The sequence below is a fragment of the Drosophila ficusphila genome, unplaced genomic scaffold (genome assembly GCF_018152265.1).
Source record: "Drosophila ficusphila isolate 14025-0441.05 unplaced genomic scaffold, ASM1815226v1 contig_791, whole genome shotgun sequence".
Classification (NCBI taxonomy): Eukaryota; Metazoa; Arthropoda; class Insecta; order Diptera; family Drosophilidae; genus Drosophila; species Drosophila ficusphila.
Genome location: NW_025064737.1, coordinates 13,114,018 through 13,136,757, shown reverse-complemented (window position 1 = coordinate 13,136,757; position 22,740 = coordinate 13,114,018). Strand labels below are relative to the sequence as shown.

The window sequence follows — 22,740 nt, the reverse complement described above, 5'->3', positions numbered from 1 at the left end:
GAAAAATAGCCAGAGGTCTACGTATGAATCGAGTCAATCGATTTTGCTTTGTTTTCGGTTTTTCATTTGCACTTTGCAATTGAGAATTTCAATTGTAAATAATTGTTTAATTATCGACAATTGCAGCTGACTGACTGGCTGCGAACCGCTCAGTCGACAGACAACAAAGCGTTCGCTTAGTCCGCCTGCGTCATGGTTATTTAGCCTCACCGTTTTTCGCCCGCCCACTGAACGCCACCCATTAAAAGGCCATAAACCGAAATCTGAGTCATGGACTGCGGTTATGGAGAAATATGTGCATGCCTTTATATATGGGATATGGGATAATTAAAGAGCCGCAGCCAAATGCCAAATGCGATGTAATTACCATGTATTTCGAACGGTGCGTATGTCTAATTAACCACACGGCGTATACGCAATCCATATAACGTATACGCCGTGTTGTCTGCGTGCCCATTATGTACATAAATTATACATCAATCAGTACGGCAGTCAGGCCTAATCCGATTGCATTTGTTTCCCTCGAAAGCATTTCTTTTCTTCTTTCCCTGACCATTCGAGGGTATCGGGTTTCTGGAATTTAGCCTGCCATTCAGACGTGAAAATGCACTGAAAGGTCTCTTTTGTTATTTAAAATTGTATTGAGAGCTTTTGAATCTGAAAAACCAACATGTATTTCTGATAATACATGACATGTCATTCATTTACAATTTGTATAACTATATTTATTTCTTAAAACTTTCTTTGCTGCTAAGAATTGTTCGCTTTCTATCAGTTTTTTATTGTTAAATAATATTTTAGCCTTATTTTTTGCGAGTGTCTCAAAGTCTTGGGCAATCTCTTCTAGCTGTACTCAAAACTAGTTATGTCTGCAACTGCAATTGTCTGCCGTCAGTCCGTCCGTCCGTCAGCTTCTCTGCTCCACTTAGCATTATTTTCCAGCTCCAACTTTCCAATCGCAGCCACTAAAACACTCAAAGTTTGTCGGCTGTTCCCCTCCCTCTCCCCTCTTCACGTTTTCCCCGCACTTTGGTTACTACTATTTCACGAATATACCAAGACGACATCATAATTTGCAGGCCCAACCTCGAGCGCATGACAAGTTGCGGCTGTCAGGCGATACGATGGCCATGTTCAATCCAACTCCATTGACTGACAGCCGCTTTGTCTAGCTCTGGCCAAGACTTTCACCGAAACCCGGCGTTGGCTTGAAAAAAAGGGGGAAGAGGCCAAGTCAGAGAAAGACAAACAAGAAACCGAAAGAAATCCCTAACCTACCACACCTCGAAGCTCGATGATCGCGGGCCAAAAAGAAAGAAAAATCAGTTAAGGCGACAGCATAAAATGGCCGTAATCAAAACAAATCAGCGAACGTAGACTTCATCATGCTGGCCCATCAATCATGGCCGAAACGAAACGCGATGGTCGAGTTGAATGTGCCAAGCGCGTCGCAGACAAGACGCCGCACACAAATAAAGAAATCCAAAACAGTTGCCACAAAATAATCCCCGCCGATACCATATCCCCACATGCCAAAAAGTAATGGCCAAACAGAGAGCACACACACACACGCATAGTCAACGATTTGTGGTCAGGGAATGTGGGGAATGGCCAAGAGAAAGACTGCGAGGTGAAAGAGGAAAAGAGGCAGGGGAATATCGGTGGCACAATGAAGTGTTTAGTAAACAAATTGCGGTTGCCTTTTGATAATACGCAGCTCAGCTTAGCACTCTGGAATGGAAGCTGTGCGGAGTGCGGATTGTGGAGAGGAGCTCCTCGTGGTGGGAGTTAAACGATGCACAGCCAAGTGGGCGTGCCAAAGAGGGCGGAGCAGGAGCAGGAGCAGGAGCAGGAACAGAAGCAGGAGGAGGGATGAGCTAAGTTATAAGTGCATTGCACCGAAATATCGATTGACGGAGCAGCTGGAGCATCAGCAGCAGCAGCAGCAACAAAAGACGACAATCAACGCTGGCGGGTTCAGACGTTCAACTTAAAATGCGTGTGTGTGCACTGAAAATGAATTTTAGCAATTAAATTGCCGACTAACTGGGGGGAAAAAGTAGCTAATCAAATAAATCAAACATAAATAATGAACAGAAAATATTAGCATGACAGTTTATAAACGTGCTGGTATAGAATAAATTAAATAATAATTTAATTAGCTAACATGTCTGTCAATTTCACAGAACCTTGCGCATTCTTGGCTATGGTTCAGCAGAAATCAAAAATAGAACAAACAGAAAAGACCTGAAATTGGCACTTCAACAATTTATGGGTCACTTAAACTAGGCAAGAACGAAAATAACGTAATTTTAATATGCAAACCTAGAAAATGCAAAGCTTTTTACATATATAGATTATTTGCAGTGATGAACTAAAAAGCAACTAGTTTTTACCTCATAAAAAAAAGAGATATAAATAAATAACTTTATGAGCAATAAACACTACTTATCATGAGCTTTTCTTTTTGTATTTTTAATTGTTGTGTAAAAATACATCTAAATAAATCCCCCTTTGAAACCAGATCACCTTTTTCCCTCCGTGCACCGCTCAAAGTTTGTCGGGGCATATTAAAAGGACATTGAATGTGCGCGGGTGGAATGATGACCCAAAACGGGGGAAAGGGGAGGGGCAGGGGTTCCAGCTCGGTACGTTGGTCGGGCGTTGGCGTTGGCGCTTGACGGCATCAACGTCACGCAAAAAACCGAAGGGAAACCATAAACTCAAATTAATGACCTCAAGAAGGGGGAGGAGCAGGGAGCAGGGAATGAATCAGGGTCGAACTCCGAGTCGGAGACAACGGACAAATGCTGAAAGGCGAGACAGAAGCCAATAAGACCTGCAAGAACAACAATGCCGGGGAGCGGACCAAAAAATAATAATAATAAGGAGACCGAGACCAAGACCGAAGACCAAAGACCAAAACCAAGACAGTGAAGACAAGACAAGAGGGGAAAGAAGGGGAAGGGGGGGGAAAAAGAGGCAACAGAAGTCGAGGTCTGGGCGTGATTTACCGTTAACAGTTTTTCGTTGTTGAAAATTAATCTCATTGCAGGCGATTTCACTGCGATTTTCACTGCACCGCACTCGCACTCGCACTCTGTGCAGCCCCCGAATAAAACATATAGATGGTAGATATATACAAATTGGAGCTGCTCCAGAGCAAAAGCGGCAGATGGTCATGGGGATTCGCTTTGAATCGAATCGAATCGAATGGAATCGGCTCGAATGGCTCTCAGTTGGCTCCGTGATTATGCAGTCGACGTCGTCGTCGTCACAGTCGATTTGTTGTCAAACTGGTTTTACAAATATTTTGCGTTAATCTGGAAGCCCCAGCGATATGGGGAGGTTATAGAAGGGGGCGAAGCAGCAGCAAAATCAACAACAACAACAGCAGCAGTTACATTGCAGTCGAGTAAAGCTCAGTGAAAGTCGACAGTCCTCGTCGATCCACAATTTTCCCCCTTTCCCCGCTTTCGTCGGCTAGTTAGCTTGCAGCACATTCAATTAGATTTAGTATAGGTATAGATATAGCTACAGCCATAGCTTTGGCGTTGGCTTCCCCCTTTTCGCTAAATCGGCTCATTCATGGCTCGGTATTTACAGCCAATTATGAGACAAACAAGTCCAGGCTTCGCTTTCCGGCGATGTCGGCGTGACACGAACCAAAAACTGTGGGCTTAGAACATCGAATGGAATTTGATATCTTAACAGGGGTATTAAAATCACTTAGCCATGGGTCTATCAAATTTCTAAAGGCTTATCTGGTAAGCAAAACACTTGAATCTGGAATAATTAAAAGTTAATCAAATGATGAAAAACCCTTTCGCTTGAATAAATATAATATATATATAATTTGGAGACGTCATAATTAGGTTTTTTCTTGAAACCTATATTTTGTCTGTCAGTTTGTAAATCTTCTGTTTTAAATCTTCGAAATCGAAGTCTAATAACAAACATATATAATTTGCTGCTGATTTGCGCCAGAGTGTTTAATGATGATGCTTTGTTTGTTATGCCAGAAGCGATTAGCTTCGGAGGTTGTTATGTTGACTCATTACTTATCACAATTATCGCAGAGTTTATGTTATTTAACCAGACTCACCTGGGCATTGAAGTCGAATAGGTATTCGGGGCGCAGCGGACACGGCAGGCCGCACTTGCAGGTACCCTGTGAGAGCAGATAGTCCTTGATCTGGAACTGCGTGCGCAGCGTTTTTCCCGAGGGGCTGGAAAAGGGGGTGTGAAAAGATAAATGCATTAGTGGCTGGCAGAGATTAATTAAGTAGGGGCAATCATGCCGTCGCTCAACAGCTAAACGCACAATTTGTTTTATGTAGATTATGCAATTAACCAAGGCGAGTATTCCGAGCATTCAGCCACCCACTAGCCATCCACTATAGACCACTATCCGCATATCCAAAGGGGCAATTAGCCGCAGTTAAGTGACTACGGAGGCCAATGGATAATGGGCGAAGCGAGGGCTTGATTAACAACTCATTAGCATAATGGGCATTAACATGACAATGTAAAACGACTCGCATATAAATTAATCACAATCAGAACTGATCGTACCGCGAATAAGTACGCGTCGATCTGCGCATAATTCAAACTGGTTTCCCCTTTGCCTTTTGCGTTATATAGTTATTTGCGACCCTTTTCGGAAATTGCGTAATGATACAGTGGCATTCCTCGAGGAATTCTGATTCTGCGACTGGAATTCCAGGGTGATATGTCTCGAGGAAATGCGCAACAGATACGCGACAAAGGCGATTCTTGGGGAAACTCAACATCTGCGAGAACAAAGGCAATCTCATACATATGCACATATTTAGCGAACCAAAAAACGCGCCTATGTGCCATAAAATAAAATTATGAAAAGGCAAAAAATTGATTTAAATTTCGGTCACTTAATGCCTAAAAAAGGAACAAAAAAATATATAAAAAACATGAAAAAACCGAGAGAATCCAGTTTTAATAATGCCAAGCCCCTTGCAGAATAAAACTGGCGGCGGTTTTCCCTTTCCAACTCAAGTTAACCCTTTAAAAACTCGCACACCGCCGCCCTTCCCTAAAATCAGGCCACGCATGACCGCAAATCTGCCGACATAAATGTGTTGTGTTGTCCCATGAGCTGGGGTTACTTCGATATAAATACGAGTATATAATAAAAAAACCTTCTCGTACGCAAAATAAAGAACACAAAAAGCCAAGAGGGGGAAAAAATCGGAGCTGCTTATTAATTGTAAAGTGTGAGCACGTTGAAGGAATCAAGGGCGCTGATGATGACGCCGTCCAAGGAAAGCGGTAGCTGGGATCTGAAACTGAAGTCGAATCCGAATCTGAAGCCCTTGCACTCGCACTCGCACTCGAGAGACTGATGCCAGGGCTAAAGTTCGTCGCAGCTCCTCACTTCCTCTGACCCTGGACTTCTGTCCAAGTCCACACACAGAAAAAATATCACATATACTTATCATATATATTTGGAACTGGTACATACCACAAATAACTAATAAAGCAACAGCTGCGAATAAAGATTTTATTTAATAGTGATAACTATAAAAAATGAGATATTTCTCAGTTCCATTACTTCTGAGCTCTTCTAAACTTTTAAGAAGCCTGCTAGTCAAATCAAATTGCATAAAAAATCATACAAAACATAACTAGAGGATCTCCTTAAATACGGCCTTCAAGTCAGTTATTCGCAAAAATGAAATGGTTTTGTTTTCATTGTGCAAAAGTAATTAACCAGCAAAAGGAGGCACTTCCGATCCCTAATCTTTGTTTACGACCAAAGCCATCAGAATTCCATAACTTTTCTTTGCGTGTTGATGTTTCCAGGCCGTATGGGAAATCTGAATAATGCATGAAGTGTGAAAGCGGCAAGGGCATTAAATGAAACGACGACGACGACAGCAACAGGAGCTGTGAACTGTGAGCTGGTAGATGAGGGAACAGAACAGCAGAGACAACAATATAATTGAGCGACAGCAACATTCAACAGCAACAGCAACATCAACAGCAGCAACACAGGGACAACAGCAACAGCAACACAGAAACAGCAACGAGAATCGTGTTACGGGTTAAACGAGTATGCGAATTGTCAATTGAGTGGCCCTTTTAACTGGCCAAACAGGAGATGGCTCCGCATCAACTCATTTCATCCCAACTTAACCAGCCAAGGACCAACTGCCTCCCAATCCCATCGTCAATGGGGGAAAAAAGGGAAACTGGTTTCGGTTTGTTTTATTAATTATTTTTAACTACTTAAGAGGCCGAGAGCTTTATGAGCGACTGAGCCACGTTCGAGATTGGAAAAATCGATGGCAAGTCGATTGCCAGACAACACGAAGGACTCCGAGAGAGAGACAAAGACCGACTGATGGAAAGAGAGAGAGAGAGCGAGCGGGGAAGAGGGAGAGGGAGAAACGATTGAACAGGACGGAGAATCATCAACGCCAAAAGCTTATGGCTCAATTTGTATGCAGCTGGCGTTTCGAGAGGCTTAAGAGCCCATCACTTGCCACCGCAGTCGAGGAGCTGGCAAACACGCAGCAGGAATCATGCACAGAGCAAAAAGTTAATGCGCTTCGAAAGCCATTTAAAAAGACCTAGGTACAGGTAATTGCAATCATTTCCGACCAGTTCAAGCCGTTCATTTTGTGGACGCAGCGCTTTGCTTTAAGGAACAAACAATTTGGCTTAATGGTTTACAATATAGTGGAACTCCTGAACAAATAGGTCCAATAAAATTTAATAACAAACTTAATAGAAGTTTGTATTGTTTAAAGTTATTTTTTATTAAGGAAGTATTTATGGTGAACTTTTTATAAAACAGCAAAAATTTGTGTGGGAATATTTTATTTTTTTTCCAATGCAATAGCTTTAAATGAAATCCAATCCTTTACCTAAAAATCCTCTTTTTTATATTCTCTCTGCAGCAACCGAAGAAGTCGGCAACTCATTAAATTTTTCTTTACCTTGTACTCTTTTTTTGTGGTATTTGCACAAACTGCGCTAATAACGTGAGTGGCTGTGCTGCCTGCAGGAACTGCCTGCCCAGCCACCCTGTTTCCCGCTCTGTGGCCACATGAAAGGCGTTGGTCTAACGAGTTAAAATAATTTAATAAATTACACACAAAACGCCGAGTGCCAAAGAGTTGATGTCGAGTGGCCATCGCCCATCAGCCCATCAGCCATCAGCCATCTCCCATCACCATCAAAGCCAACAGGCATCGTCTTGCTAAAACCCTAAAGCCCTCAACCCCACACTCCAACACCCTACCCCACCCACTCTGACTGCTGACTGGTGTGTGTGTGTGTGTGAAAAGGTGGAAAAGTTTTACGCCCCTGTGACCTTGAGTGCACCCTCGAGCGGATAAAAAGAAAAAGAGTTGAGAGTGCAGACAGCTGAGACTCGGATTTGCGATTGGGTTTTGGTCGTGGGGCCTCCAGCGGAGAGACTGAGCCTATTACTAAATTAATAATCCCAAACAAAACCGACAGCAACAGCAACAGCAACTTGGCCCAAAGGCAGTGGCAACAGCAGTGGGCCAAAGCCAGCGCCTCGGCGTCGTGGCGCATGAAACTGTAAAAAATTATCGCACAAAGCCAGACAGACAGAGGCCACCGCCCGAGGAGGAGTCTCCTCCACCAGTAAACAGTCAACAGTCACGGACAGACAGATAGGAAGGCAGGCAGTTGGGCAGCCAGTCCGGTCGGTTATCCTTCTGGCCGGGACTAAGCCGTTGTCCTTGTGCCGTCATGTCCTTGACAACGCGAAAGGAAAGCGAGGAGCAGGCGGCCAATCGCAAAATGAATCATGCCCACGCAGAAAAAATATGAAACAAAAATGGGTTTACGTTTTAGGGGAATTGTTCCTTTTGTTTTCCTTTTGTTATTTTTATGTGTGCATCCTACGATAAAAATTAATTTTAATATTAAAAACATTTTCTTTTTTGCTTTTTATACTCTGCTCAGTCGTTTGCTAATTTAAGATGTGATATTCCTTTGTTATACGATTACACACTGCTTGTCAAATATTTAATTAATAAATCATTGTGGCCTATTGAATTTCTAAAAAAGATTAAGATCTCTCAAATAGCAGATTAATGATGTGATTGGATTTATGCTTGAGGCAAATTTAGATGATGTTATGGAAATTATTAAGAATATTGGATTAATACCATAAACATCACCATTAGACTTTGGGGGAATTTAAGATAATCAAGTCTTCAAAATTAGGTTATGACTATTTACTTTTTATTTCAGAGATATAAACATGACCAAGTACAATTTAATTACTTTTTAAATATTCTTAAGTATGGACCTGCGTTATGTCATTAGTCATGCACGATTTCCTGGTCCTCCTCAAATTTTAAAATTCACTTTAATTCACAACTTGGACTCCCATTAACGCAAACTCCCGTGACGCAAACGAGGCTTTTGGGGCGAAACTTGGCGAGGTTTTCCCACGATATCGGCAACGACAAATTCGCAAGGTGGGCGTTGACCAAAGTCAACAAGTCAGGGAATCGGAGAGTCAGAGCTAAGCTGGCGGATTCGCAACAAATGCCTAAATGTGAGTAAAATAAACACATTTCAAAGGCCTGTCCGTCCATCCATCCATTTGTCCGTTCGTCTGTCCGTCCGTTTGTCGTTTTTATCTGTCTGCCACTCTGGCTGAATGACTGGCTGACTGCCTGACTGACAATGGAGCGAAGCGCAGCGCAGCGAAGGTGGCCTAGACAAATAGAGGTGGGACCAACTGCTGATGCAACCTACGCGTCCGCTGAAAGGTTCATCCCGAGGTAGAAGGAAAAAGGCTGGAAAAAAACGAAACGAAACGAAACTAAACGAAAAACAGGCCTCGTGGCAGGGTGCACACACGTTAGGAAAATTGAAAACTGCTCGAAACGCTGGCGAAACTATTCCGCATTCTTTACAAGCTGGCGGGGCGCTTGGACGGCGACCCGTTTTCGTTTCCTACACTCTATACTACACTCTCCTCACCACTCGATTCGATCGGCGATCTCCAGCTGCCGTTTTGGATTTATGATTTATGCGCCCGTTGTCGCACAGTGGGCGTTCTGCCCTCACTTCGCCGACTTTGACCTGGTCACAGTCTTTATTTTTCGCCCTCTGCTCTGATGTCACGTTGCGCCAAAGCATTTAGCACTTGAGCAAACAACAACAGCAATAACAGGGCAACAGCAAGATTTAAATGCTTGCGCAACAATTATTGATTTAGTACACAATTTGTGCAACATTCTTTCCGAGAAATAGCCGAAACGAAGCCAACCAGCGAACTACACGCGGCAAGGACGGAAGCTAAACAAAAAGCGGTATTCATGTTGCCAGAGCTGTCGATTTGGCTGGTTGAAAAAAGGGGGATTGGCAAATTGTCATTAAGTGCTTGGAAGAGTTTATTAGCTTGGAATACTCCCCCACTTAAACACCACTAAAAAGATAACAGATATTCATTCATACATGCGAAAAAAACCTTTATTGTAACGTATGTATTAGGTAACTAAAGGTAATTTGTATTTTTCGATGACATTTTTTAAATTATCTGAACTTAACAGATCATTATAAACCTTTGATAATTATGTCCAAACACGCATGCATTAAAAACTGACATGGTTCAATTAATTTCCATAATGGCGTAGTTTTTGAATAAATATCAAAGGTTTGTTATTTTAAGCTACCCTTGTTTGCGGAAGGGTTGACCCCTTTTGGTTGACCCCCTTCTAACAAATATTTCTTATGCGAATTTCTGCAATTTTTGTCACCCAAATTCTGACAACATCGCTGGCATAAAGCGACGGGTTATCTTGCTCGCCGAGACACGAAAAAGAATGCTCAACTCGAAAAATTGCAAGGGGCCATGGCGACCGACCATCCGCTTGGGCAAACAGCAAATAGCAACCGGCAACCCGACAAAACCCGGCAGCAACACGCAACGTGGAAATGAGCAGCAGCTGCTGCTGTTGCTGTTGCTATTGCTGTTGCTATTTGCTGCTTTTCCTGCTTTTGGTGGACAATGACAACGCTTGACACACGATGTCATGTCGTCGCCAGGGCACAAGTAAATACCAGTGGGCACGGGGATCTAACCAGCGGGTCGTGAAGCGAAGGACGTCGACGTGGATGTGGACATGGACAGCCAGCGGTGTCCTCAAAGTGTGTGTCCTGGAAGGGTAATGGCCCGTAGAGTGACTGGCTGAGTGAAATGTGACATTGCCGGTAAATGGACTGCGTCGGATAAGCTGCAGCAACTTAACTCGGCGACGTGAGTCGAGTTCTAAGGCCCAATGCCCAGTAATCAATAATAACGATTGCTGTCATAATGAGGATCTTGGCTTGAAAATCTCAAAAACCAACAGCTTTGCCCCCCTGGAAGCTTTCAATGTGCCAATCGAAGGAGGTATTTCGTAGCCATAATCTGCACAAGTGGCTCGAAAAGCAGTTATCCCAGTGCCGCAGCACCAACTCAGCCAACCCTTTTTTGTGCAAATGAGCCCGGGGCAACAGCTGCGAGGAGGTAAACTATTCCCAACGAGACGAGTCAAGCACTCAGAAGTGCCAGCCACTTATAAAATCAACAATTACCCAACATCGGCAACAACAGCCACAAACTCGCAAACTGTTTGCCCAAAGCCCAAAAAAAAAAAAAAAAATACACGAAAGAAATCAAGAAACACTGAGACCAAGACTGAGTCCCCCTTTTTTGGCCCTGAGGCGATCGGACAGCCAGAACAATTACAAGTACCTCGGGCCAGGCAGATATATCCACATACTCGATGCTTTTCAACATATCTGAGTAAACATTTTATTTGAGTTTGTAATTATGTGTGCTTGATGATAACTCGCAGATAATGCCAGGTAAATATTTACCCCCGACTCGTTGATGGTTGTTAGTTGGGCTTGTTGTTGCTGTAGTTGTTGCTATTGCTGTTGTTGTTGTTGTTGCTGGTGGTGCCTGGTTGCAAAAACATTTCTGACACGACTACTGGCAACCCCCCAGACGCCCACTAAACAACAACTGCCCTCCGCTGCCACCACCGCCACTGATTCCTCGGACAGCGGCATTTCCTGTACTGCGAAGGGGATCGCTGTACATTTTTATGGCTTCTCGAATGCGTTTGCGTTCAGCAGACAATAACCAGATTGACTTTTAGCCCCAAAGTGCTGTAAATGTCATGTCCGAGCAGCGGACAACAAGCGCTTTCGCCGCGGAGAGGGCTCAACCAGGAGGTATCCTGTAACCATAACCCCGATGTTCCCCCGTTGGTATTTGGTATGTAACTCACCTGATGTAGGCCACCTCATTGTTGTTGGTTAAGCGACGCCAGCCAGGGGCCAAATTTCCATTGTAGCTGGTTGTTTTCCTGTTGCTACTATTACTACTACTGCTATTGCTACTGGCATTGTTGGCTTTGGCAACATTCTTGGCATAGAGCTGATTGTTCTGACTCATTTGACGCGATGCAATTGTCGAAGGCATGCAATGCGTTGCCCCGGCACCAGCAACAATTGCTCCCGTTGACTTTATTGGCAACTTCATTTGCTCCTGGCGCTGTTGATGTTGCAACAGGAGTTGCTGGTTGCTTGTGGGGCACACAAATATGTGCTGCTGACTTGCGCGTTGTTGCTGCTGCTGCTGTTGCTGTTGTTGTTGTTGCTGCTGCAAATGCAGATTGGCTGCCTGCATCATGTTGCCGCCGTTGCTGTTGTTGTTGTTGCCATTTACCAAGCCAGCTGGTAATATCTGTTGCGTATGTTGCTGCTGGAGTTGATGTTGCTGCTGCTGCTGCTGTTGCATCGATGCACTTGTAACGACCCGCGATACAAACTTTGTCTGTTGCTGCTGGAAAAACTGCTGATGTTGCTGCTGCTGTTGATGCATCTCGCTGGCCACTGTCTCAGCACTCCCAGCAATGTTCAACTTGTGCTGGTGCTGATGTTGCTGCTGTTGTTGGCCAGCAGAAGCGGCGGCCATGGCGATAACAGCAGCCTTTTAAGAGCTCCTCAGCGATTCAGGGCCTGCAAAGATTTCAACGGAATTCCTTATTAATCACACATCCAAGAATAACATTGAAATTAATATTCATGATCTAGTATTTATTTTTGAATTTAACATGATAAGACTAGAATGAAACAAACCTATTTTATTATTCGAAAAATAAATTTATTAAAAAAGCTTGAATATTATCGATTCAGTCAAATCAATCTCTGAAACTTGAAATCTATTTGAACCCTTATTGGCCCTTATTTGTGGATCTTCTGGGCATGACACAATCAGAGGGCTTTGTCTGTGGGTTTTTCGGCTGACTCAGACCTGGGATTAAATCGAGTGGCATTGCGTTGCGGCCTTTGTTTTACCCTGCTAGTTGACCACTTACAAAAAAAAGGCAGAATTGAAAGCCCAATCAGCGTTTATGCGCTGCGCGTGTAATGAACATGGAAGTGGTCTAAATCTGGTTTATTCGCCATCTCACGCACATCCAGCTCGAATACAAGGCCGTAAACCCGTACTCGCACTTAAATAGACACTGCTAACTGGACGATCGTATAAACGACAAATCGTAGGCCGCACCTTTCGTTATTTATGCCTTGTTTTTCTGTTTTGCCCCCTTATTCTGCTATCCGCTTACCTTTTAGCGTGCTTTTCGCTTTGCTCATTTGCCAGCATATTAAATTAATTTTGAGTTATTGTGTAAACGAGACGCGGCCATGTCATGTTCATGTTTTTATGGTTTCTTTTTTTAAAACACTTAATTTCACTTTTTTTCTGAATTATTATTTTGTATGCCACTCTGCTTCTTTTTGCTGTAATAGTGCGACAACGACTTTCGTATTTAGCTGCGTGTTGTGTTGTTTCTTTTTACACAATGGAAAATTAGCTACTAATTTAATTCCCGACACAAAAACGTGGCCTTGAAAACGACGAACCAAAAGATTAAAAAAATTAACGTAAAATCCTCAAGCATTATTCCTATTAACAATTGACTTTTAAAAAGTATGACAATCTTAACTCAAAGAAGTAAAGAGTATACAAACATAGGTATAAGGTTTAACAAATATATTTAACCCTATTCTGTCCTTAGTAGCAATGGCTAGCTGATTGTAAAAACTTTGTTTATAGCTTTTTGTTTCGGTGCACAATCTGCTCATGACTTCATTTGGAATTCAGAAAACGAACGTCAGCAGTGGCGAGTGGAGAGCAGAGAGCGCAGAGCGCGTAAAAGTAGGTGAATGGAGCATGAAGACACCAAAGCGGAGAGCAAGAGGGGGAGGTTGTGGGTGTGGAAGGGGAAAGAGGAGGGCATCACCCACACCACAGTTTACCCACTCTCTCTTTATGCTTATCTCTCTCTCAGTTTGTCCCTTGTTTTTACTTTAGCGCAATTTGCAGACCGTTTTTTAAGTAGTATAATTAATGCGTGCTTGTTTGTTTGTTTGTGTGGACACCATACACCACCTGCCCTGCGGTTCTGCTCCGTCGATCAGCGCACAAACAACGCAAGCAACAAAAACAACACTAGCGGAGCGGAGAGCAGCTGTTTGCCTTGGGCAGTGGGATGAAAACGAATATTGGTGGCTATCTTGGTGCAATGGTATGGGTATTGGGCAATCGCACAGCACTCCAAGCACTCGAGAAATACGCGTGCCTATGCTGCGGTTTACTGCTGCTATAATATGTACAAAGTGACCTCAATACGCATTACCCTACAAACACAACACACACACTTTTCTATTGACAACTGCACTTCGTTTTGGGCTTTATTATGCACAGACTCGGATTACGCCAAATGCCAATTAAATATGAATTAATTACAACAATTTTGTGTCGCTCGCTTCGATTCACGCAATATTATGGCCCTCTCTCACTTGCTTGCTCGATTTCTCTCTATGGCCCACTCGCTCTCTTACTCTCATTGACAAAACGCGCACACGAAAAATTTTTACTGTCCGAATTCGGACTTTAATTCACTTTTATAGTGGCCAATTGGCCCTTTTACACACCCAATTACGCTGTAGTTTCGGCGGAGGCGATTGCGCGCATTTGTTTTGGAATTTTTATGCTGTATTTAACGGAAAATCGACGGGCGCTCAGCGTAACTCCGTGCACTTTTCCGACCGCGACAACAACAAATTGTGATGTGACCAAAGGAGGGACGTTGCAAAATGCCAAAGGGAAAGCGATGTTTATTTGATTTTATCGATGTTCAAATATCGGTTTATTACACTATAAGCTCAGGAGTGTCCCTAATTCATATAAGCATAGACACAAACCAAATTTTTAACATAAACAGCAAGAAGGCAACACTGGCTTGCTGTAAGCCCCGACATCAATCATTTTCATTTGTTTGGCTGTCAATAGAGTATGCAAAAATCCACTGGCATTTAAAATGTTTGAAATATTTGGAACGCCCTATGCCGATTCTAAACAACTGCCGTTGGCCAGTGGACCGGGTCCCATCGTCATAATCATTGCCGGCTATCTGTTAGTTGTTTTTAAGGCCGGCCGAAAATTTATGGAATACCGCGAACCATACAACTTGCGTGGTGCGCTTAAATGCTACAACATATTTCAAATTTGCTATAATATCATGATGCTTTTGCCCGTAAGTTCTTATTCGCGTAAAACAACAATTCAAAGACATTTTTATTTAGGGCGTATACTTCTTGTTCGTGTTCCGGCCATACGACTTTCGATGCATGACTGTCTTGCCGCAGGATCATCCGTTGAAGAACTGGGAGCGCTGCATCAGCTACGCTTACTACATAAACAAGATCGTCGATCTGCTGGACACGGTTTTCTGTGTGCTGCGCAAGAAGTTCATGCAAATAACGTTCCTCCATGTATTTCACCACGTGTTGATGCCCTCTGCAGGATACCTGATAATCCGGTTCCAGGGCTACGGAGGTCACCTTTTCTTCCTGTGCTCCTTCAACGTCGTCGTGCACGTGTTTATGTATGGCTACTACTATTCTGCGATTGAGGGAAAAACCGTAAAATGGAAGCGGTACTTGACAATTATGCAAATGGCGCAGTTTGTCCTGATGTTTGGCCATTGCGCCTTTACCGCCATGCAGCGGGATTGTAAGGCCTCCCAGGGCATACTCTTTCTGGTCAGTTTTTCCACGGCAATCATGTTCATAATGTTTGCCAATTTCTACTTTCAATGCTATATGAAACCTAAGGAAAAAGAGATTTAAGTGATTAAAAACGTCGAATTCCCATATAGTTATCAAAACGTGTACTTTAATTAAAATATACTGATGTGCATCTTACAAATAGATTTTAAATAATAACGTTTTCAGTTCAAAAGGGCATGAGGGTTACTCACTAAATAGTTTTTTTCAAATCTTTTACGGTATCGAATAACTTCCATCTCTAGTTTTGGGAGACAGCCACACTCAGCAAGTGCAACAAATCGCGCGCGTTGCCGGCTATTGGCAAATGTTGCAATAGTTCGCGAAATTTGAATAAAAACGCTTATAAAGCTCAACAAAGCGTTAGCAAAGACCGATCGTCATCACTGATAGCAAACATGTCCGCCAGTTCCTCTAGCAACGCCTGTAAACTTCTGCTGCTCGGCCGTTGTCTTCGCGCAGTGCTTCTCAGCGTGGCCATACAATTCCTGCTGCTGACTGTCTTCCTGCTCTCGGTGAACTTCCAGTTGCTGCATCCGCTCTCCTGGGTGACGGGAACACTGCGTCTGGTGGCCAGCTTGTACACCTGGTTCGCCAGCATTCCGCTGGTCGCGTCCGTGGTACTTTACGGCGTGTCCCTGTGCCAGCAGCACCTTTCAGAGCGTCCCTACTGCCCCACCCGATACCGATGGCTCCTGCACTACGGTCCGCGCAAGCTGCTTTTCCTGGGCGCCCACCTCCTTGTCGGATTTCTCACCGCCTGGCTCTACACAGGCTATCTGCACACGGACTATCAGTAAGAGGCCCTAAAATATGACTAGTTTTGAACACCGTTTGGCTATAAATTATCTGCTTACCCACAGGTATCTGCGTTACAAGTGCTATGGCCAGAATTGCATTAGTGCCTATCATGTCTACTTGCTGGGCATGGGCGTTGCAGCTGGCTGCTACTACTTTGTCTCCGTCCACATGCGCCAGGAGGTCTCGATTGAATTTCCCATTGTAGAGCAATCCCGGAGAGAAAAGTTGCGTGAACTACTTTACGCCAGTTTGGCTCGATCTCTGGTCAGATCCCTGCTTCCCACCATCTTCTACACTGCTGCCTTCTGGCTCTTTGGACCTCTTTTGTGTCACAAACTTAGCCACATACTCTCTGTGGATTTCGACGAGCGACTGGAAGGGTTCTTGGGTGTTGCCACCAATGTCCGTCTGCTCTTTTACGGATATTTGCTAACTGCCCAGATACTAAGTAATATGCACCTGATGCGATGCTTCTACGGCATGCTTCTTTCCGAGGATCTGCCTCTGGTGATAACCAAGCAGCGAGCGGCCTTTGCTCATGAACAGGAAGTGACCATGGTCGCGGGACTCGGGGTCTTCAACGTCTTTGTTGTTCAGTGCCTGGCTGCTCATTATTTCTACAAGTTGGCGTTGCGAAAGGATTCTCCACAGCGGGCGGAGATATTTCAGCTTACGGAGCCGGGCAATCGGCCAGCAAACTGGCGTTCCCTCTGCGATCAGTGCTTGAGTATTCTGGGCAGTTTCACCGAAGAACTAACCGAGTCCATGCAGAAGATCAGTGTGCTCAAGGGTGCTCAGAGCTTACCAATGCCGAAGATTAGCGAAACTATCTCCACCAGCTTGATGGCAGAGAAAATGCTGCTGCGACAGTACAACCAAATGCACGGCATTCGACCTATTGTGTCGCCAAGGCGAGAAGATGCAGTGGATCGACCAGCGGACGGAATTCGCCATGTGCCCAATTGGTGTGAACGCGTCTCCACGCAATTGGAACAGGCCCTGCAGCGATTGGTTCAGCGAGTACCCGGAATTGTGTACTTTTTCAAGGAACCCGAAGGCGCCAAAACCACGTTCCTGTTGGCCAACTCCCTGCCCGTGGTTTACTTAACGCAGGCTCTGTCGCAAATTTGCGTAGCCTCTCTGAAAGAAGATCCATACGGAGTGGTGCAGAACGATCTACCATCCATCATCAAGGCGATAAACAAGCTCCGCAACGAACTAGAAAAGCTAAGCAGCGTGTCCGGCAACCTTAAAGCATCCAGTTCCAGCTTTAATGTTCTGCGATGCGCTGTTCGCCGCAGTTTGTACGCGATCTGCAACTCCTTCAGTGAATATCTCGCCGATTTGTTGCCGCCCGGAGAGGAGCTCCGCCAACTGCAAGCCCTTGTCTGCCACGAATAGAGCCCATCCATCACTAGAAACAATCATCTTGTACACTGTTTTTCATATCTTCTTAGTTTGTTGTCTGCGGTAACAATAAAAATTAATAAATATATAACTACAAACGTACAATAGTTATATAAAACTATTGACGTTTTATACTTAAAGTACGAAATGGTAACACGCGATTTGATCATAACTAGCACTGATGAATGGTCTGCAGGGTGAATGTGTACAAGCGGGCAGCCTCACTGTTCCTCCATAGCCACTGCCATCATGAGCAGCGCCACATCCTGCTCCAGCCGGCGATTGGGTCAAAGCTCTGCTTTCGTTGGCAGTGGGCTGGCGACAGTGACGGTGGCTGCTTCAGCCAAAGATTGCTCTAGTTGCTCGGCAACCTCATCTAGATGCCTAAGTGCCTCTTTGCCCTTCCGGTCGCGACCATCTATGAAGATTTGCGTGTCCAGGAAGTGCAGGGCGCGGAACGCCATTCCGCCAAGCGGATCATATAAGCTATCCACAGTTTTGGGGTTCCTAGAATTGGCGCTCTGATCCGGCGTGTTGGGATCGAAGGGCACGTACTCTTGAATAGGCTCCTTGTGCCAGCGGAAGATGTTACGCGAATCTGGAAAGTATTATCGTCTTATCATCTCATTCATTGTTAAGGTTTAAAGGGAATGAAACCTAGATCAGCCAGCACTCGGGTCATTTCGCGGATCTGAGCATCCTGTCGCTCCAAGCGGAAACTCATCTCCGTCAGAGTGTTTGTGAGCTCCATTTTCTCAGCTTGCGCCATTTCGTTCTTCTTGTTCTCCTTAATGGTTTGACTGTAATAAAAAAAATTATTTATGTTCTGGTTTATTTAATAAATTCCAAAACTAACCGTGAGTACTCGAAGATCAGCAGACCGGCTCCGATCGAAAAAATTATGAACTCGCCCAGCAGATTGGCACCCAACTCAATAGCCATCGCCTCGTTCAACGGAGGAACATTCACCCGTCCTCCCATGTTCAACGCCCACATCTTGGTCTTGACCTCCACCCAATTGTAGACTGAAAGAGTGGGACTTCAGACATAATCTGATCTAATCATATCGGATTTACTCACATTGCGCCGGTGGCATGCAGATATACTTCCTGAAAAAAGGACTAGACTTGGCGTTCGACTTTATCACATTTGCAATCGGCTTGCTAATCTGCTTAATGGCCAAGACGCCGAGCTTGGCCGCCGGGAAGACGCCAATAACCATTGTTTTAGTTTAGTTTTTACTAATAACTATTACAAAATATTCATGCAAAATTAGAGATGTGTACAATATAGCGGCGTGTGTGGTGCACGATAGTCGCTCTTTTAGAGATGGCAAATCGAAAGATTCTTTATAACCGTCAAAATCTACCATTTAACGCTTCAACATATTTGAGTAAATAACCATCATACCCAAAAAATATAAACTTAAAATAATACGTTTAAGTTTATTTTGGTTATAAAACTAAGAACACTAAAAAAATTTTTTTGAAATTACCACAAACAAAAATTCTTCAAAAAGTAAAACTGCCATTATGTATCGAAGTCATTAAGAGCTGCCTTAATCCACTTGATGTCCTTTTGGTGCCGATCTATATCTGCGCTAATGCGATCCACGCTTTCATCCATTTTTCTGAACTCTTCCTCTACCTGCTGATTTTTCTGTTGATTCTTTTTATATGTTCTATGGAAAATAATTGAGTTGGTGCCAGAGATTTTTGAATTTCACTACTAGACTCATACTTAGAAACCTCGTAGTAAATGAGACCCAGACCAATGCCAAACACGATGGCCTCACTCAGCATATCGGCGCCCAATCTGGTGGCGATTGGAGGTGAGAGACGTGGAATCCGCTTGGGCTGCTTCAATCGCAGGATCCGCATTTTTGCACGGACCTCAAAGTTGTTATAAAGCTGGGCTGGCGGCTGGATAACGTATTGCCGGATAAATGGATGGTGCTTGCCCACCCACATTAAAAGATCACCAAATGGTTTGCTGGCCCGTTTCACGCCAAACATGAATATTTTTCCCACTGGGAAGCTTCCGATCACCATGGTCTGCAACTTTAAATTTTTTCACGAAATAAGAGCCGACTTGGTTTTCAAAGCCTGTTCAGTTACACTCAAGTTCGCTTGCATCGCTATATCCATGATGATTTCTTTTAAAACCGACCATTGTCTTCAGGTGATTTATTTCTTTTGCTTGGCTGGCGATCTTACTGGTTAGGTCAACAATTCTATTTTCGAGTTGCTCCCGATGCATTCTGTGTCTTTCGTGCTTCATTTTATCATTTCTTGACTGCCTGAAAATAAAGTTAAAAATTTAAGCTCGATTCAAAACGTTTATGCACAAACCTTTTGTATTCTCCTATTATTAATGCAGCTCCAATTATAAAAATTACCATTTCCCCAAGAATATCGCCGCCCATTTGAATTGTCATTGTATCATTTAAAGGGGGAATAATACGAGGTTGCCCCAGTCCGAGCATCCACATCTTCGATCGCACATCAATTACATGATACACTGAAGGGAAAACTGCTTTATCACTTAATACCTGAATCAGTTTACTTACATCTTGCTGGTGGCGAAACAACCAGCTCTTTAAATTTCGGATTCTTTTTAGCCGTTCGCTTGATTAGATTACCAATGGGCTTACTAATGTGCTTAATAGCTAACAATGCGAGTTTGCCCAGTGGGAAGGCGCCCACAACCATTGTGCAATATTTTTTTTGACCTTAGTAGCTTTGGGTACTATAACTGACAATTTTGAATTTAAAATGGGGCAGTGCTGTAAAATATTTTTGGAAACAGCAATCCGCTACTCTTGCAGCTATTATGGGTAGGTCGTTAGATTTTTACAGGATTTTGATTCCGCCAAGACTTCTTGCTCTTTTGTGTTTTTTGCTTTTTAGTAAGTTTTAAAAACGTAGAAAATTCTTAAAGAATTTTTAGAAAAATTTGAGAAGTTTTTGTATAAAGTGGTAATATTTGGCAAGTGAGACCCGGTCACACCTGTTGTTGATAAACTTTAGTTTTGTTATTAGGTAAATTTTGCATGTTAACTAATATCAAATACAATGTCGGTAACAGCAGGTTCTGATGAGGAGACCGACTTTAAAGAGATCAGTTCAACAAATTACCAACGGGTGCAAGAAAAAGTAGCAAAGGTGAGTTTAAAAATTCATTCGGCGTGGTCAGCTTTTATGAAAAATCAGCTGTTGCTTCCTAATATTCATTATACATATATGACTTTCCGAAATACTCTTCTTCTTCTCTTTCTTTTTTTAAGATAAGCTACGCAGATGGCATTGCTGATGGAAGAGAAAAGGTGTTTCAGGAAAGTTTTGACGAGGGATTCGAAGTTGGCTTTAAAACAGGCTTTGAACTGGGAAAAGTTAGCGCCTTTTATGAAACTATGAAAAATGCCGGAGAAGAAAATATTAAGTTTCTTTCAGAAAACGAATCTTACCAAAAACTGAAACTTGCAGATGCTACAGACAAAACGCACTTCAAATATCTCGAAAATCAGGGATCACCTCTTAACCTAATTGCGGACAAACAAAGGACTTATGTGGATAACCTACTGGATACATTTTCACAGCAACTCCCAGCAACTACAAATTTATTCTCACCGGTCAGCAGTTCTAGTGTTAATGTGGTTTAATGGTTGTGTTTGGGAATTATCAAAATTAACTGAAAATATATCTGTACGCGACTTATAAATAAAGGCCCTCGGGTGTGCCCTCCTTCTTCCGGTACAGGACGCTTTCCTTTGACTTCTTGAAGTCCTCGTTGGTCACCTTCATGCGGCGTTCGCGCAATGCCATTAAACCTGCCTCTGTGCAGATAGCTTTGATATCGGCGCCCGAGAGATCGTCCTTGGCCATAATCAGTTCGCTGAGGTTAACATCTTCGGCCAGCGTCATGCGTGACGTGTGAATGGTGAAGATGCGTCGCTTGGTCTTCTCATCCGGCAGAGGAAACTCGATCTTACGGTCAATACGACCGGGGCGAATAAGCGCAGGATCCAGAGTCTCAATGCGATTGGTGGCCATGATCACCTTGACGTCGCCGCGCGAATCGAAACCGTCTAGCTGGTTAAGGAGCTCCAACATGGTACGCTGGATCTCGCGTTCGCCACCAGAGTTCGAATCGTAACGCTTGGTTCCCACGGCATCGATTTCATCGATGAACACAATCGATGGAGCGTGTTCCTCAGCCACCCGGAACAGCTCACGCACCAGCTTGGGGCCATCGCCCAAGTATTTCTGAATGAGCTCAGAGCCCACCACGCGCAGGAAAGTGGCCGAAGTCTGGTTGGCAACCGCCTTGGCCAGCAGGGTCTTGCCCGTTCCAGGTGGACCGTATAGGATGACACCCTTGGGCGGCTTGATGCCCATCTCCTCATAGTACTCGGGATGGGTCAATGGTAGCTCGACGGACTCCTTGATCTCCTGGATCTGAGTGTCCAAACCACCGATATCTGCGTACGTTTCCTGAGGGGCTTTCTCCAGCTTCATAACAGTAACCATGGGATCGGTGTCGTCGCTAAGAACACCCACAACGGCGTGGACCTTGTGGTTGAGCAGGACGGAGCACCCGGGCTCCAACTGGTCCTTGTCCACGAAGGACAGGATGCTTACATAGTGCTCGGAACCCACCGATGTAGAAACGATGGCGTGGTTGTCGTCGATGATCTCCTCCAAATTGCCCACGGACATGGGTGTGCCGCGCAGATCGTCTACCTTGGAGCGCTCCTCCTCGTTCTTTTCGTCCTGGGGCTTCAAGCGCTCCTGGTTTCGAATAAACTCGTCCTCCATCATCAGGTAGTCCTTAATACGCTCCAACTTGAGCAGCTTAAGGCGGCAGCGCGTGTGGGGCGTGACCTGGGGCAGCTTCATGGCCGCATCGGGACCCTTGGCACGGCGCTTCTTCTTGCCAACGCGCGTCGGGATTGGCGGCTCGTACTTCTTCTTTTTGTCTTTGTCATCCTTTTTGTCGCCAGCTCCCCCTTGGGCCGATTGGTTTTGTCCCTGCGGAGATATAGCTTGCTGTAAAAACTACCTTGTCGGTGCTTTTAAGAAGGTGTACTTTACCATTTTGCTTTTGTGCTGCTCGTTTACTAAACCTTATTGAACTTTTTGACTCTTTTATTGTCGGCAACAAAACAGAATTTCTACTAGTCATAAGCAACGCGAAGTTGGCTGCGACTAGGGTACCGTACTTATAAAAAAAGGTCATGTGGCAACCTAGTTCAAAAATAAGAAAATAAATGTTTTTAACATTTTTGAAAAAGATTAGTAGATAGGCAATAAAGATTTATTAAAAAAATGAAAGCATTTGAAAGATATCAGGAATGTGTCGATACTGATT

General features: G+C 44.0%; 8 protein-coding genes across 16 annotated transcripts in view; 3 read left to right on the top strand and 5 right to left on the bottom strand.

Annotated features, from left to right (window-relative positions):
* LOC108087212 (chromatin modification-related protein eaf-1) overlaps positions 1-14,154 on the bottom strand; it is a 31,213-nt gene extending 17,059 nt beyond the window's left edge. For 3 of the 7 annotated variants that reach the window (XM_017184484.2, XM_017184485.2, XM_017184486.2), the window contains exons 1-3: positions 12,657-13,812; positions 11,313-12,045; positions 4,106-4,229 (exon numbers count right to left, since the gene is read on the bottom strand). In XM_017184484.2, the coding sequence (XP_017039973.1) occupies positions 4,106-4,229; positions 11,313-12,001 (813 nt within the window). In that variant the 5' untranslated portion in view covers positions 12,002-12,045; positions 12,657-13,812. Of the gene's footprint in view, positions 1-4,105; positions 4,230-11,312; positions 12,046-12,656; positions 13,814-14,028 lie in introns of those variants that run through there. The other 4 variants (XM_017184480.2, XM_017184483.2, XM_017184481.2 and 1 more) reach the window with 3 other exon arrangements.
* Positions 14,155-14,379: 225 nt separating this feature from the next.
* On the top strand, positions 14,380-15,257 carry LOC108087102 (elongation of very long chain fatty acids protein F). The gene is made up of 2 exons (XM_017184284.1): positions 14,380-14,630; positions 14,680-15,257. Exons 1-2 carry the CDS (start codon positions 14,415-14,417, stop codon positions 15,223-15,225), a joined length of 762 nt encoding a protein of 253 aa, XP_017039773.1. The 5' UTR covers positions 14,380-14,414; the 3' UTR covers positions 15,226-15,257.
* A 158-nt stretch (positions 15,258-15,415) lies between these two features.
* LOC108087327 (nucleoporin Ndc1) lies at positions 15,416-17,461 on the top strand. Its single transcript, XM_017184658.1, has 2 exons — positions 15,416-15,958; positions 16,026-17,461. The coding sequence occupies exons 1-2, from the start codon at positions 15,561-15,563 to the stop codon at positions 17,362-17,364; spliced, it is 1,737 nt and encodes a 578-aa protein (XP_017040147.1). The 5' UTR covers positions 15,416-15,560; the 3' UTR covers positions 17,365-17,461.
* LOC108087328 (putative OPA3-like protein CG13603) lies at positions 17,396-18,674 on the bottom strand. Its single transcript, XM_017184659.1, has 4 exons — positions 18,451-18,674; positions 18,227-18,395; positions 18,028-18,170; positions 17,396-17,968 (listed from the first exon to the last, which is right to left on the bottom strand). Exons 1-4 carry the CDS (start codon positions 18,590-18,592, stop codon positions 17,658-17,660), a joined length of 765 nt encoding a protein of 254 aa, XP_017040148.1. The 5' UTR covers positions 18,593-18,674; the 3' UTR covers positions 17,396-17,657.
* Positions 18,675-18,795: 121 nt separating this feature from the next.
* Positions 18,796-19,542, bottom strand: LOC108087278 (putative OPA3-like protein CG43998). Its single transcript, XM_017184587.2, has 2 exons — positions 19,111-19,542; positions 18,796-19,051 (listed from the first exon to the last, which is right to left on the bottom strand). Exons 1-2 carry the CDS (start codon positions 19,419-19,421, stop codon positions 18,901-18,903), a joined length of 462 nt encoding a protein of 153 aa, XP_017040076.1. The 5' UTR covers positions 19,422-19,542; the 3' UTR covers positions 18,796-18,900.
* LOC108087275 (putative OPA3-like protein CG13603) lies at positions 19,480-20,081 on the bottom strand. 2 transcript variants are annotated; one of them, XM_017184580.2, is made up of 3 exons: positions 19,940-20,081; positions 19,722-19,890; positions 19,480-19,669 (listed from the first exon to the last, which is right to left on the bottom strand). In XM_017184580.2, exons 1-3 carry the CDS (start codon positions 20,079-20,081, stop codon positions 19,480-19,482), a joined length of 501 nt encoding a protein of 166 aa, XP_017040069.1. The 2 variants fall into 2 exon arrangements, with proteins under 2 accessions (XP_017040069.1, XP_017040070.1); XM_017184581.2 differs by having other exon boundaries at positions 19,571-19,665.
* A 278-nt stretch (positions 20,082-20,359) lies between these two features.
* LOC108087277 (protein YAE1) lies at positions 20,360-21,130 on the top strand. Of its 2 annotated transcripts, XM_017184586.2 has the most exons (3): positions 20,360-20,534; positions 20,657-20,761; positions 20,823-20,924. In XM_017184586.2, the coding sequence occupies exons 1-3, from the start codon at positions 20,445-20,447 to the stop codon at positions 20,844-20,846; spliced, it is 219 nt and encodes a 72-aa protein (XP_017040075.1). In that variant the 5' UTR covers positions 20,360-20,444; the 3' UTR covers positions 20,847-20,924. The 2 variants fall into 2 exon arrangements, with proteins under 2 accessions (XP_017040075.1, XP_017040074.1); XM_017184585.2 differs by having other exon boundaries at positions 20,657-21,130.
* Positions 21,010-22,596, bottom strand: LOC108087271 (26S proteasome regulatory subunit 4). The gene is made up of 2 exons (XM_017184578.2): positions 22,464-22,596; positions 21,010-22,400 (listed from the first exon to the last, which is right to left on the bottom strand). Exons 1-2 carry the CDS (start codon positions 22,464-22,466, stop codon positions 21,084-21,086), a joined length of 1,320 nt encoding a protein of 439 aa, XP_017040067.1. The 5' UTR covers positions 22,467-22,596; the 3' UTR covers positions 21,010-21,083.
* Between the last annotated feature and the right edge of the window lie 144 nt (positions 22,597-22,740).

Excerpts from the sequence above, each read along its gene's own strand:
- LOC108087275 (XM_017184580.2), bottom strand. The coding sequence starts at position 20,081 with ATGGTTGTGGGCGCCTTCCCACTGGGCAAACTCGCATTGTTAGCTATT. Across the intron at positions 19,891-19,939 it reads TGTTTCGCCACCAGCAAGAT|TGTATCATGTAATTGATGTG; the intron begins GTAAGTAAACTG and ends TTTTCCCTTCAG. Across the intron at positions 19,670-19,721 it reads ATAATAGGAGAATACAAAAG|GCAGTCAAGAAATGATAAAA; the intron begins GTTTGTGCATAA and ends CTTTATTTTCAG.
- LOC108087328 (XM_017184659.1), bottom strand. The coding sequence starts at position 18,592 with ATGGTTATTGGCGTCTTCCCGGCGGCCAAGCTCGGCGTCTTGGCCATT. Across the intron at positions 18,396-18,450 it reads CTGCATGCCACCGGCGCAAT|TCTACAATTGGGTGGAGGTC; the intron begins GTGAGTAAATCC and ends CCACTCTTTCAG. Across the intron at positions 17,969-18,027 it reads CCGAGTGCTGGCTGATCTAG|ATTCGCGTAACATCTTCCGC; the intron begins GTTTCATTCCCT and ends AATACTTTCCAG.
- LOC108087278 (XM_017184587.2), bottom strand. The coding sequence starts at position 19,421 with ATGGTGATCGGAAGCTTCCCAGTGGGAAAAATATTCATGTTTGGCGTG. Across the intron at positions 19,052-19,110 it reads ATTTACTACGAGGTTTCTAA|AACATATAAAAAGAATCAAC; the intron begins GTATGAGTCTAG and ends TATTTTCCATAG.
- LOC108087102 (XM_017184284.1), top strand. The coding sequence starts at position 14,415 with ATGTTTGAAATATTTGGAACGCCCTATGCCGATTCTAAACAACTGCCG. Across the intron at positions 14,631-14,679 it reads ATATCATGATGCTTTTGCCC|GGCGTATACTTCTTGTTCGT; the intron begins GTAAGTTCTTAT and ends ATTTTTATTTAG.
- LOC108087327 (XM_017184658.1), top strand. The coding sequence starts at position 15,561 with ATGTCCGCCAGTTCCTCTAGCAACGCCTGTAAACTTCTGCTGCTCGGC. Across the intron at positions 15,959-16,025 it reads TATCTGCACACGGACTATCA|GTATCTGCGTTACAAGTGCT; the intron begins GTAAGAGGCCCT and ends GCTTACCCACAG.
- LOC108087277 (XM_017184585.2), top strand. The coding sequence starts at position 20,445 with ATGTCGGTAACAGCAGGTTCTGATGAGGAGACCGACTTTAAAGAGATC. Across the intron at positions 20,535-20,656 it reads TGCAAGAAAAAGTAGCAAAG|ATAAGCTACGCAGATGGCAT; the intron begins GTGAGTTTAAAA and ends TCTTTTTTTAAG.